Here is a 13,144-nt window from a genome sequence, read left to right on the forward strand (position 1 = left end):
CAAAGTGTTGCAACGACCGCCATTTTATTCTCTAGGGTGTTAGAAAAAAATGTATAATGTTTGGGGGTTCTAAGTAATTTTCTAGCAAAAAAAACTGTTTTTAACTTGTAAACAACAAATCTCAAAAAGAGGCTCGGTCCTTAAGTGGTTAAGTTTAGTTACTCTGGTTGAAATAGGATACAAGTCCTTTTAGTTCAACCAACACAGAAAAAATATATAAAAAAAACAACACATACACACACATAGAAAAACTCCATATTGACTATCCTATACCCATAGTTGATCCAGAGGAAGGCAAAAAAACAATAAAACATTAGCCAATTTGCTCCAGCAGTGGAAATCATTCCTTCCTGAACCCCTACAGGCAACTGCATATTTCCTGGATCAACTTTACCTATAAAATATTAGTTTCTTTATCGTACATCATGGGACACAGAGCACCATAATAATGACTGTGGGTTATACACTTACCTTTAGGTGATTGGACACTGGCAACCAATAGTAAGACGGTTCCTCCCATATAACCCCTCCTATACCGGAAGCACCTCAGTTTTTTCGCCAGTGTCTTGAAGGTGATGGTCATGGCTGTTGAAGCTCTTCAATTTTCTTCAAAGATGTCCCACTGAGAACGTCATAATCGGATCCATTCGGATTGGCATAACAAAAGCTAAAGTGAATGGTACCCGAACCTCTGTTCAAGAACGAGGTATTGCTTGTAATGTGTCCTATATAGGCACTGGACCCTTGTTAAATTGGTATTCCTGGTTAATCTTGCCCAAGGTAAAACCCTAAAGGGTGCTTTACAGGTCCAGGGGTGTGGACCCCAAAAATATGGGGCACCCGGTCCCTGAAGGTCCTTAGAGGTGCTACCCGCCGTGATGGGGGAAGATTGGGCCTGGTAAAACAGGCCCTGCTGCTTGGGATGGTGAGTACTCCCTTTGGGAATTTACTATATATATGTTTGTATTCCCTCTGAAACCTGCTGGTAAACCTTGAAGCCTGTGTCTTACAAATGGCTGGTATGGCGTGCATTTGATCGGGCGTGCGCGAATGTGCGCATGCGCCGCGTGCGCGCTGCATGTGCGCCACCGGCGTGTGTGCGCGCCTTTGGTGTGCGCGCGTGCGTCAGGACGGCGCGTGTGGCGGGCATGCCGCTAATCACGCTGATGCGCTCACTCTCAAGCTAAGGCTTTATAGGGAAGGAGCTCCTGGCGTGCGCGTGGACAGCACAGAGCGATATTTGGGCACGTGAGTCTGGAGGTCTTGGACACAGTGGTGACAGGTTGAAGGCTGGTTATAGTTTGTGGGGAGTACTCCTTTTCTCCTCGTGTGTAAGCAATGTCTTCCAGAAAACGAGGTATAGGGAACAAGGCTAGCACGGGGGTGAGAGTTCCCCCTTTAAAAACAGGAGACCAACCCCATGCTGATGCAGCCTCAGTTTCTCCTGAAAGACCTGCGGCATCTGGCCTGGCTGAGCCATTGCATTTGTCAGGCATAGTGGCCACTACCAATATACCTGTCTCGGCTTATGTTACAAAAGATGATTTGGCATCTGCCTTAGCGGGCCTTGAGGGCAAAATTGCTGGCATGATTGCCTCTGTAACACGGGGGGAGGAAGCGTAATAGATCTCCCTCTCCTGAGCCTGGGCCAAGTGGAGAGTCACTAGAGCACCAGGACTCTTATAGCCAGATGGGTCCAGGTGATATGGAACCAGAATGGGCAGAGGATTTGGAAGAGGTGGTCATAAAAGACCGAGAGGAAGGAGAGGCTGAGGGATCCTCGGCGGAGGGCTCTGAGGGGCCAATTTCAGCCTCCCATTCCCAAAAATTGTTTATCCAGTCTCTAATTGAGATGGTACGAATTGGGTTTCAGTTACCCCCGGTTCAGGAGTCTGCACTCTCCTGTTCTACTTTGGGATCTTTGCGACCTCAGCAAATTTCCCAAGCGTTCCCTTTGCATCCGTTACTGGAGCAGGTGGTTTACGTGGACTGGGAGCACCCTGACAGGATATACAGTACTTACCTCCAAAAAGGTTTTCTGTCTTATATCCTATGGAGGAGAAGTTCAGGAAGAAATGGGACACACCTTTGGTGGACGCTGCCATATGTTCTGTAAATAAAAGTTTAACCTGTCCAGTGGATAATGCGCAGGTATTCAAGGATCCGGCCAATAAAAAGCTAGAGTCCTTATTAAAGGCCTCCTTTTCGGTGGCTGGTGCAGCAGTTCAGCCAGCAGTTGCAGCTATTGGGGTTTGCCAATCCCTAAAGGATCGCTTTAAAAGGTTGGTAAGGAACATACCTTGCCAGGAGGAATCTGCCGAGGAGATATCAGATTCCTCATGCCTTATGTTTTGCAGTAGACGCATTGAAGGACTCAATCCAACAGATGTCTCGTTTTGCATTACTGTCAATCCATATGCGCAGAGTCTTGTGGCTAAAGAACTGGTCTGCTGAGACACCATGTAAAAGGCTACTCGCAGCTTTTCCATTTCATGGAGAGCGCTTGTTTGGCGAGGATCTGGATAAATATATCCATAGTTACATAGTAGGTGAGGTTGAAAAAAGACACAAGTCCATCAAGTCCAACCTATGTGTGTGATTATGTGTCAGTATTACATTACATATCCCTGTATATTGCGGTCATTCAGGTGATTATCTAATAGTTTCTTGAAGCTATCAATGCTCCCCGCTGAGACCACCGCCTGTGGAAGGGAATTCCACATCCTTGCCGCTCTTACAGTAAAGAACCCTCTACGTAGTTTAAGGTTAAACCTCTTTTCTTCTAATTGTAATGAGTGGCCACGAGTCTTATTAAACTCTCTTCTGCGAAAAAGTTTTATCCCTATTGTGGGGTCACCAGTAGAGTATTTGTAAATTGAAATCATATCCCCTCTCAAGCGTCTCTTCTCCAGAGAGAATAAGTTCAGTGCTCGCAACCTTTCCTCATAACTAAGATCCTCCAGACCCTTTATTAGCTTTGTTGCCCTTCTTTGTACTCGCTCCATTTCCAGTACGTCCCTCCTGAGGACTGGTGCCCAGAACTGGACAGCATACTCCAGGTGCGGGCGGACCAGAGTCTTGTAGAGCGGGAGAATTATCGTTTTATCCCTGCAGTTGATCCCCCTTTTAATGCATGCCAATATTCTGTTTGCTTTATTAGCAGCAGCTTGGCATTGCATGCCATTGCTGAGCCTATCATCTACTAGGACCCCAAGGTCCTTTTCCATCCTAGATTCCCCCAGAGGTTCTCCCCCCAGTGTATAGATTGCATTCATATTTTTGCCACCCAAATGCATTATTTTACATTTTTCTACATTGAACCTCATTTGCCATGTAGTCGCCCAACCCATTAATTTGTTCAGGTCTTTTTGCAAGGTTTCCACATCCTGCGGAGAAGTTATTGCCCTGCTTAGCTTAGTATCGTCTGCAAATACAGAGATTGAACTGTTTATCCTATCCTCCAGGTCGTTTATGAACAAATTAAATAGGATTGGTCCCAGCACAGAACCCTGGGGAACCCCACTACCCACCCCTGACCATTCTGAGTACTCCCCATTTATCACCACACTCTGAACACGCCCTTGTAGCCAGTTTTCAATCCATGTACTCACCCTATGGTCCATGCCAACGCACCTTATTTTGTACAGTAAACGTTTATGGGGAACTGTGTCAAATGCTTTTGCAAAATCCAGATACACCACGTCTATGGGCCTTCCTTTATCTAGATGGCAACTTACCTCCTCATAGAAGGTTAATAGATTGGTTTGGCAAGAACGATTCTTCATGAATCCATGCTGATTACTGCTAATGATATCATTCTTATTACTAAAATCTTGTATATAGTCCCTTATCATCCCCTCCAAGAGTTTACATACTATTGATGTTAGGCTAACTGGTCTGTAATTCCCAGGGATGTTTTTTGGGCCCTTTTTAAATATTGGTGCTACATTGGCTTTTCTCCAACCAGCTGGTACCATCCAAAAGAACTCTGGAGGAAAGAGTGCCCTACTCCCTGTTAAAAATAAAGGGAAACAACCCTCTTATAAAATTCCCAATGCTCCAGGACCTAGCGCTTCTTCACCTAAGCGGTATCGACGGCCTCAGCCATCTGGGTTTAAAAGACCCCAGGGTCAGAAGAAACCCTGGACCCAAAAGACACCCAAGCCCAACTCCAAGTCTACCTTGTGAAGGGGCGCCCCCACTCTCACGGGTGGGGGGCAGGCTTCGGCTGTTTGGGGATGCCTGGGAAGAACTAGTTCAAGACAGATGGGTCGTTTCCACTGTAAAATACGGTTACAGAATAGAGTTTCAGGAATTCCCCCCCAAATTGGTTTCTGTACTCAAGGGTTCCGTCAGATCCAAAGAAAAGAAAATACCTATTCCTAGCTCTACAGCATCTGCTGAAGCAGGGGGTAATTGTAAGGGTTCCGCACAAGGAAAGGTTCAAAGGGTTTTACTCAAACCTATTCACTGTGCCGAAGCCAAATGGGTAAGTAAGGCCCATTTTGGACCTCAAAGCCCTCAACGTCTTTATAGACGTTCGATCCTTCCGCATGGAGTTGGTTCATTCGATAGTCAAATCCCTGAGAAAGGGAGACTATTTAGCGTCCATAGATATCAAGGACGCGTATCTTCATGTGCCAATCTTCGGTCCACATCAAAGGTTCCTATGCTTCGCTGTAGAAGGCAGTCATTTTAAATTCGTGGCACTACCATTCGGTCTGGCCACAGCCCCCAGGGTTTTCGGTGTTGGCCCCGGTGTTGGCTTCCCTAAGGTCTCAGAAGGTCTCCCACAGTAGGGTACCTGGACAATCTTCTCCTAAAGGATTGCTCTGGCCCCATGCTGAGTCAAAGCGTGTCAAGGACAGTACAGGTTTTACAACACCTAGGTTGGATTCTAAATTTGGACAAGTCAGCTCTTTGTCCGACCCAAGCCTTGGTGTATCTGGGTCTGGTCTTGGACACCGCCCAAGAAAAGGTGTTTCTGCCCCCCTTAAAGGTCGCCTCCATAGTGGAACTGGTCCAGAAGGTGAAGAAAGAACTAACACCTTCTATTCGCCTGTGCATGAGGTTACTGGGCAAGATGGTGTCATCCTTCAGCGCAGTGCCATATGCACAGTTCCATTCCAGAGTGTTCCAGAACAGTATTCTAACAGCCTGGGACAAGTCGGCTCGAAGCTTGGATCAGCCGATGGTTCTATCTCCACAGTTACTATGGAACCTCTCTTGGTGGTTAAGAACCAGCAATTTGAAAAAAGGGAAATCTTTTCCACCAGTAGCCTGGAAGGTCATAACTACGGACGCCAGTCTTCTCGGCTGGGGAGCAGTCCTAGAGGAGGCGTCTGTTCAGGGAATATGGTCCCAGACAGAAATGACTCTGCCTATCAATCTATTGGAGATTCGGGCAGCTCGTCTGGCTCTGCGATTCTGGACATCCAGATTGCGGGGGCTTCCTGTCAGAGTCCAGTCCGACAACTCCACGGTGGTGGTATATATCAACCACGAGGGAGGTACCAGGAGTTGGGCAGCCCAAAGAGAGGTAAACCATATATTGGCTTGGGCAGAAAAACATGTGCCGTTCCTATCGGCTGTGCTTATCCCGGGGGTGGACAATTGGCAGGCAGATTTCCTAAGTCGCCAGAAATTGTTGCCAGGGGAATGGTCCCTGCACCCCGAGGTTTTTTTACAGATCTGCCAATACTGGGGGACCCCAGATGTGGATCTGCTGGCATCCAGATTCAATGCCAAGCTGGATAGGTTTGTCTCCAGGACCAAGGATCCGCTTGCGGTAGGGATAGACGCATTAGTAGTTCCTTGGGATCAGTATTCTCTGATATATGCTTTTCCCCCGATCCAAATTCTGCCGCACTTATTACGCAGAATACAGGAGGAGCAAAAACCAGTGATCCTAGCGGCCCCGGAGATCCTGGTACTCGGAGATTGTGAAGTTGGCAGTAGGGGACCCATTGGTCCTTCCATGCCGTCCAGATCTGTTGTCTCAAGGACCCATATTCCATCCTTCTTTACGGTTGCTGAATTTGATGGCCTGGCTATTGAGACCAGACTGTTGAAAGACCGTGGTATTATGGGTTCAGTCTTGTCTACCTTGATAAACGCTAGAAAGTCGGTTTCTAGAGCTATCTATTCTAGAGTCTGGAAGTTGTACATTTCTTGGTGTGAGGAGAGGAAATGGAACCCTCGTAGGTATACGATTGGAAGAGTTCTGGCCTTTCTTCAAGCAGGAGTAGACTTGAAGCTCGCTTTAGGGACAATTAAGGGACAGATTTCGGCCTTATTGTTTTTTTTCCAAAGACCAATTGCATCCCATTCTTTGGTGCGAACCTTTGTCAAGGGAGTAACACACTTGAGGCCGCCGGTTAAACCACCTTTATGTCCCTGGGACCTAAATTTGGTACTGTCAGCCTTACAGAGTCAACCATTTGAACCTATTAGGCATATTCCTTTTGTCCTATTGACCAAAAAAAAAAAATAGTTTTTTTTGGTGGCTATAACATCGGCTAGAAGGGTGTCAGAATTGGCCACCCTTTCTTGCAAAGAACCTCTTATGATTCTTCATCAGGACAGAGTGGTCATGCGCCCTTGTCCGGATTTTTTACCGAAGGTAGTTTCCAAATCTCGTTTGAATCAGGATATCATTTTACCTTCCTTTTTTCCAAACCCTAAGGCTAGGGAGGAAAGGTCGCTTCACTCACTGGATGTGGTGAGGGCGATCAAGGTTTACTTGAAAACATCAGCTCCCTTTCGGAAGACTGACTGTTTTTTGGTCTTGCCTGAGGGTCCTAAAAAAGGACAGCCGGCAACTAGTTCAACTATATCCAGGTGGATTCGTCAGACTATTATCCGTATGGATTAAAGCGCAGGGTTCCACCTTGGGATTTAAAAGCACACTCCACTAGAGGAATTAGTGCATCATGGGCAGTACGCCAGCAGGTGTCTATGGCTCAGGTTTGCAAAGCGGCCGCTTGGTCTTCAGTTCATATGTTCACCAGGTGGATGTGAGATCTCAAGGGGAGACTGTTTTTGGCCACAGCGTGTTGCAGGCAGCTTTATAATCTCAGGCCCATTGGGCTTATGGATAATGTGTCCCCCCCCCCCCTCAGATGCATTGCTTTAGGACATCCCACATAATCATTATTATGGTGCTCTGTGTCCCGTGATGTACGATAAAGAAAAATGGATTTTTAAAACAGCTTACCTGTAAAAATCCTTTTCTTGGAGTACATCACGGGACACAGAGGTCCCTCCCCTCTTTCTTGGATCGTCCTTGCTTGCTACAAAACTGAGGTGCTTCCGGTATAGGAGGGGTTATATTGGAGGAACCGTCTTACTATTTGTTGCCAGTGTCCAATCACCTAAAGGTAAGCGTATAACCCACATAGTCATTATTATGGTGCTCTGTGTCCCGTGATGTACTCCAAGAAAAGGATTTTCCAGGTAAGCTGTTTTAAAAATCCATTTATCCAGTTATATTATGTCCATTTGGGAAAGAATTCAGGTCTTTAAAGCACTCAACTGAGCTGGCCAGAACTAGCTCTTGAGGGAGTCTATTCCACATTTTCACAGCTCTTACTGTGAAGAAGCCCTTCCATATTTGGTGATTAAAGCTCTTTTCCTCCAGACATAAAAAGTGCTGCCTTGTCCTCTGTGATGACCTTAGGGTGAGCTCTACAAAGTGTTCACTATATGGACCACTTATGTATTTATACATAATGTTGATCATATTTCTCCTTAATCTCCTCTTGAGAGAATAAACTCAGTTCAGCTAATCTTTCCTCATAGCTGAGCTCCATTATGCCTCTTATCAATTTGGTTGCTCTTCTCTGCACTTTCTCCAGTTCCCCAATATTATTTTTGTGAACTGGTGCCCAAAACTGAGCTGCGTATTTCAAATGAGGTCTTATTAATGATTTGTACAGGGGCAAAATGATATCTCTGTCTCTGCAGTCCATACCTCTTTTAATACAAGAACGGATTTTGCTTGTGATGATCTACCAGAACACCCAGATCCTTCACCATTGATATCCCCAGTTGTACTCGCCCTAGTGTGTATGATGCGTGCATATTTTTAGCCCACAAGTGCATAACTTTACATTTTTCACCATTAAACTTCATTTGACACACAGTTGCCCAATTAAACCATGCATTGAGGTTGGCTTGTAAGTTGGAGACACCCTGTAAGTATATTATTCCCCTGCATAGTTTGGTGTCATCTGCAAAGACTGTAATGGTACTTTTAATCCCAGACCCTATATCATTTATAAGTATATTAAAAAACAAGGGTCAATACACTGAAGCTTAGGGTATACCACTAATAACCTTAGATCCTTCAAAGTATGAATCATTACCAATACTTTTCTGAATACGGGCTTTTAGCCAGTTTTCTATCCATTTACACACTGATATTTCCAAGCCTGTAGTCTTTACCTTACACATTAGCTCTGTGTGGGGAACTGTCAAACGCTTTTGCAAAATCTAAGTATACCACCGCCACCCCTTTTCCAAGGTTATGCTCCCCTCTTCATAAAAAGAAATCAGATTTGTATAACAACTTCTGTCTTTCATAAATCAGTGCTGACTTTTGCTTAAAATGTTTTCTTCTAGCAAAACCTCATCTTTGTGGTCCTTTAGTAAACTACCCAGTATCTTCCCAACCATAGGGAAGAGCAGTAAGGGTTTCTTTTTTTTTAATTTTATTTATACTTACCTAGGTGGATGAAGCATAGGTCAGATGCTGCATCTGTCCTCCAGCGTCTCTGCACTGAAAACCGAGCGAACACCGCCGATCACTCAGTTTTTACAGCTCTGTGAGCAGAGAGCTGTAAACTGTCAGTCACAGCTCTCTGCTCATCTCCCTCCTCGCTCATTGGAGTGCTGAGCTGTTGAGGGGCGGAGCGGCTATCTCAGCCTCTCAGCGGCTCGCTGAGAGGCTGAGACGGGTGTCAGTCCAGGCGCCTGGTGGATCCAGACTTCCATTGTCTGGATGATGTGGTGTCTGGACTGATATCCTTGACGCCTGCAGAGAACGAACTTTAGTCCACTCTCTACTGAAAATGGGTCACAGGAGTGCAAAACAAATTGCACTCAGCTGATCAGCTGTCTCTGGCCATAAATCATTGGCCGGGATCCACTGATCAGCTTGTGCTGTAGCAAATGGCACAGCTGGGGCAGCAGCTGTGCATGCATGCACCCCCTACCCGGAAGTGCTGGATCACATATAAAATATCAGTGATCTTTTTTTACTTTGTAAGAATTCATTTGTATTTTGTTTGTAGTACCATATTTTCCGGCGTATAAGACGACCTTTTACACAAAAACGCCCAAAAATCCGGGGTCGTCTTAGGCGCCTGGTATAAAATGCCGCCCTCCGGATGCCCCCTGGATGTGCGGTAATACTGTATGTAGCTTCAGCTACATACAGTATACACTGCTGAGCCAATACCGGCGAGCGATGTATTCTATTGATGAATACAGAGTTTGCTCAGATTGGAGTAACAACCTCTGCCAATCCGAGCAGGCTACATACAGTAACCTGCTCGGATTGGCTTTGAGAGTCAGAGAGGCGCAGGCTAATGATGTTACAGCCTCTGTCAATCCGAGCAAGCTTTGTATTCATTAATAGAATACATTGCTCGCCGGGATTGGCTCAGCGGTGTATACTGTATGTATCCGAAGCTACATGCAGTATTACCGCACATCCAGCATAACTGGTTAGGACATAGTAGAAGTGGGCAACTACGTAGTAGGTGTCATGGAGAACAATGTCGATTGAGGAATTGGCTAGGACAATTGAGTCCCCCGACCGTAAATAAGACGATACAGTGCCTTGCAAAAGTATTCACCCCCTTGGCATTTTTCATGTTTTGTTACCTCACAACCTGGAATTAACATGGATTGTTTGAGGATTTGCATCATTTAATTTATAGAACATGCCCACAACTTTTGAAGATTTTGTTTTTTTTATTGTGAAGCAAACAACAAATAGGACAAAATAACTGAAAAAGTCAATGTGCATAACTATTCACCCCCCTAAAGTCAATACCTTGTAGAGCCACCTTTTGCGGCTATCACAGCTCCAAGTTGCTATGGATAAGTCTCTATGAGCTTGCCACATGCTCCAGCTCCTTCAAGTTGGATGGTTTGCGCTTGTGAACAGCAATTTTTAAGTCTGACCACAGATTTGCTATTGGATTGAGGTCTGGGCTTTGACTATGCCATTCCAACACATTTACATGTTTCTCCTTAAACCACGCAAGTGTTGTTTTAGCAGTGTGTTTGGGGTCATTGTCCTGCTGGAAGGTGAACCTCTGTCCTAGCCTCAAATCACACACAGAGTGGTACAGGTTTTGCTCAAGAATATCCCTGTATTTAGCACTATCCATTTTTCCCTCAATCCTGACCAGTTTCCCAGTCCCGACTGCTGAAAAACATCCCCACAGCATGATGCTGACACCACCATGTTTCACTGTGGGGATGGTGTTCTTTGGATGATGTGATGTGTTGACATATGCGCCAGACATATCGTTTTTTGTTTTTTTTGATGGGCAAAAAGTTAAATTTTAGTCTCATCAGACCAGAGCACCTTCCTCCATAAATTTTGGAAGTCTCCCACATGCCTTTTCGCAAACTCAAAACGTGCAATTTTGTTTTTTGCTGAAAGTAATGGCTTCCTTCTGGCCACTCTGCCATAAAGCCCAACTCTATGGAGCGTACGTCTTATTGTCGTCCTGTGTACAGATACTCCAGTCTCTGCTGTGGAACTCTGCAGCTCCTCCAGGGTTACCTTAGGTCTCTGTGCTGCCTCTCTGATTAATGCCCTCCTTGCCTGGTCCATGAGTTTTGGTGTGTGGCCGTCCCTTGGCAGGTTTGTGCCGTGTTCTTTCCATTTGGTTATGATAGATTTGATGGTGCTCCTAGGGATCATCAAAGATTTGGATATTTTTTTATAACCTAACCCTGACTTGTACTTTTCAACAACATTGTCCCTTACTTGTTTGGAGAGTTCCTTGGTCTTCATGGCAGTGTTTGGTTAGTGGTGCCTCTTGCCTAGGTGTTGCTGCCTCTGGGGCCTTTCAAAAAGGTGTGCATATTTATTGACAGATCATGTAACAATTAGATTGCACACAGGTAGACATCATTTCACTAATTATGTGACTTACAATGTGAATTATTATGTGAATACATAAGCACATGCCCCTTATCAGTTTTTTATTTCTGAAAAATAGTTTTATGTATTAATTTTTCTAATTTTACTTCGCCAATTTTAGACTATTGTGTTCTGATCCATCACATATAATTAAAAAAACATTGAACTAAAGGCTGTAATGTAACAAAATAGGTAAAAGGTGGGGTGAATACTTTTGCAAGGCTCTGTAAATCCGAGGGCTCATAGTATTGGGGCCTCTCATTTAATAATTCCCCCGTGCATTGTGGCCAGTCAACTAAAGACTTTAACGCTTGTTGGAATAACAGTGATTGTTGTGGCAGATGTAGAGTATACCCGTGTTTCTACATTTAGGTCGGTGGTAAATATGTGGTGGGCTCAGACAATGGAGAGTATTGCTCACACCATTCCTATATACCCGAATGGTTCTTTCTTATTGGAGTAGTAGGCGACTACGTGAGAGATGATGCCGTAGCCGGGGAGAATAAAAATGTTTTTTTTAAAATGGTGTTGCCTCAGAAGGGGGGTAGTCTTATGCCCCGTACACACGATCGGAATTTCCATCGGAAAAACCTTGAATGGTTTTTCCGACGGAATTCCGCTCAAGCTTGTCTTGCATACACATGGTCACACAAAAGTTCTTGGAACTTTCGACCGTCAAGAACGCGGCAACGTACAACACTACGACGAGCCGAGAAAATGAAGTTCAATGTTTCCGAGCATGCGTCGAATTGTTTACGAGCATGCGTATGAATTTTGCGCATCAGAATTGCTACAGACGATTGGAATTTCCGATAGGATCTTTTTCCGTCGAAAAAATAGAGAACCTGCTCTCAATCTTTTGCGGGCGGAAATTCTGTCCGATGGAGCATACACACGGCCGGAATTTATGACCAAAAGCTCACATCGAACTTTTGCTGGTGGAATTTCCGATCGTGTGTATGGGGCATTATACGGCGAGTATAGCCCACAACCTATGTTTTCACGTGAAAAATAGGGGGTCATCTTATACGCCCATTCGTATTATACGCCGGCAAATACGGTAAGTAATCTAGCATGTTTTATGCATTTGAACAAATACAGACTAATGCTGAATTTTATTTCAATTTTCTTTTCTTGCAGAATGTTTACTTAGTGAAGAGAACTTCTCTGTACGTTGCCCCAAGCACAAGGTATGTCACTAAACCATTTGCTTTAATTCATTCGTGCATATAATGTAAAAAATTAAGAAATATTGATTGGCATGCCACAAAGTTTTTTTTAAATATGTCTTAAAAAAAAGTTATGATTTCCCCCAGCATTCACTCAAGGACGCAGAAGATCTTCATTATTCTATGTATATGTGTAACTGCTGCATTTAGCAGGTTGGACTCTATGCAAAGCAGGAAGGGCACAGCTCCATCTAGTGGCTGCAGCACAAGCCAAGACCTAAAAAAATTTAATGTCTTTCTCCGGCTATGTGGATTTGTACTTTTATCCAAAGAATATTTTGTCAAGCAGATTCTGATGGTGCCAGAGAATACTACTAGATCTTGAATATTCATCCCAGCAGCCAGCAGACTGCATTGTCTTTCCTGCCCACAAAATAGGATATTTCACTGCGAAAGCCCTGCCTTTTCTAGGACTGTGGTGGCCTTAACAGCTTTATTGTATCCACTGCTGAACTTTGCTGCATGTATGGTGTCATACCAGACAACTAGATCAAATAATTTTATCACAGAGGTCTTACCCATTTCCAGCTCCATACTTGCTGATCACAGGCTGGCATTGAGTAGGGCAGTTTTCTAAGCAAAGTAATTGGGTTCCCTGGGGTGCTTTTACTCGGATAGGGTCTCTACCCCTTTTATTTATTTATTTTTTCATTCTGCTAGCTTTTTTCTTTTACTGTGACTTGGAGCATGATGGAGACACAGCATTGCTTTGTTCCTCCACAGCAGTGTACTTTTCAAAGCAGCGAAGAGA

General features: G+C 44.6%; 1 protein-coding gene across 3 annotated transcripts in view; it reads left to right on the forward strand.

Annotated features, from left to right (window-relative positions):
• Positions 1-13,144, forward strand: part of TCF20 (transcription factor 20) — a 430,416-nt gene that overhangs the window by 281,419 nt on the left and 135,853 nt on the right. For all 3 annotated transcript variants that reach the window (XM_073592696.1, XM_073592695.1, XM_073592697.1), the window contains one exon: positions 12,305-12,354. In XM_073592696.1, the coding sequence (XP_073448797.1) occupies positions 12,305-12,354 (50 nt within the window). The remainder of the gene's footprint in view (positions 1-12,304; positions 12,355-13,144) is intronic.

This window comes from Aquarana catesbeiana, linkage group LG07, assembly GCF_042186555.1.
Source record: "Aquarana catesbeiana isolate 2022-GZ linkage group LG07, ASM4218655v1, whole genome shotgun sequence".
NCBI classification, from domain to species: domain Eukaryota; kingdom Metazoa; phylum Chordata; class Amphibia; order Anura; family Ranidae; genus Aquarana; species Aquarana catesbeiana.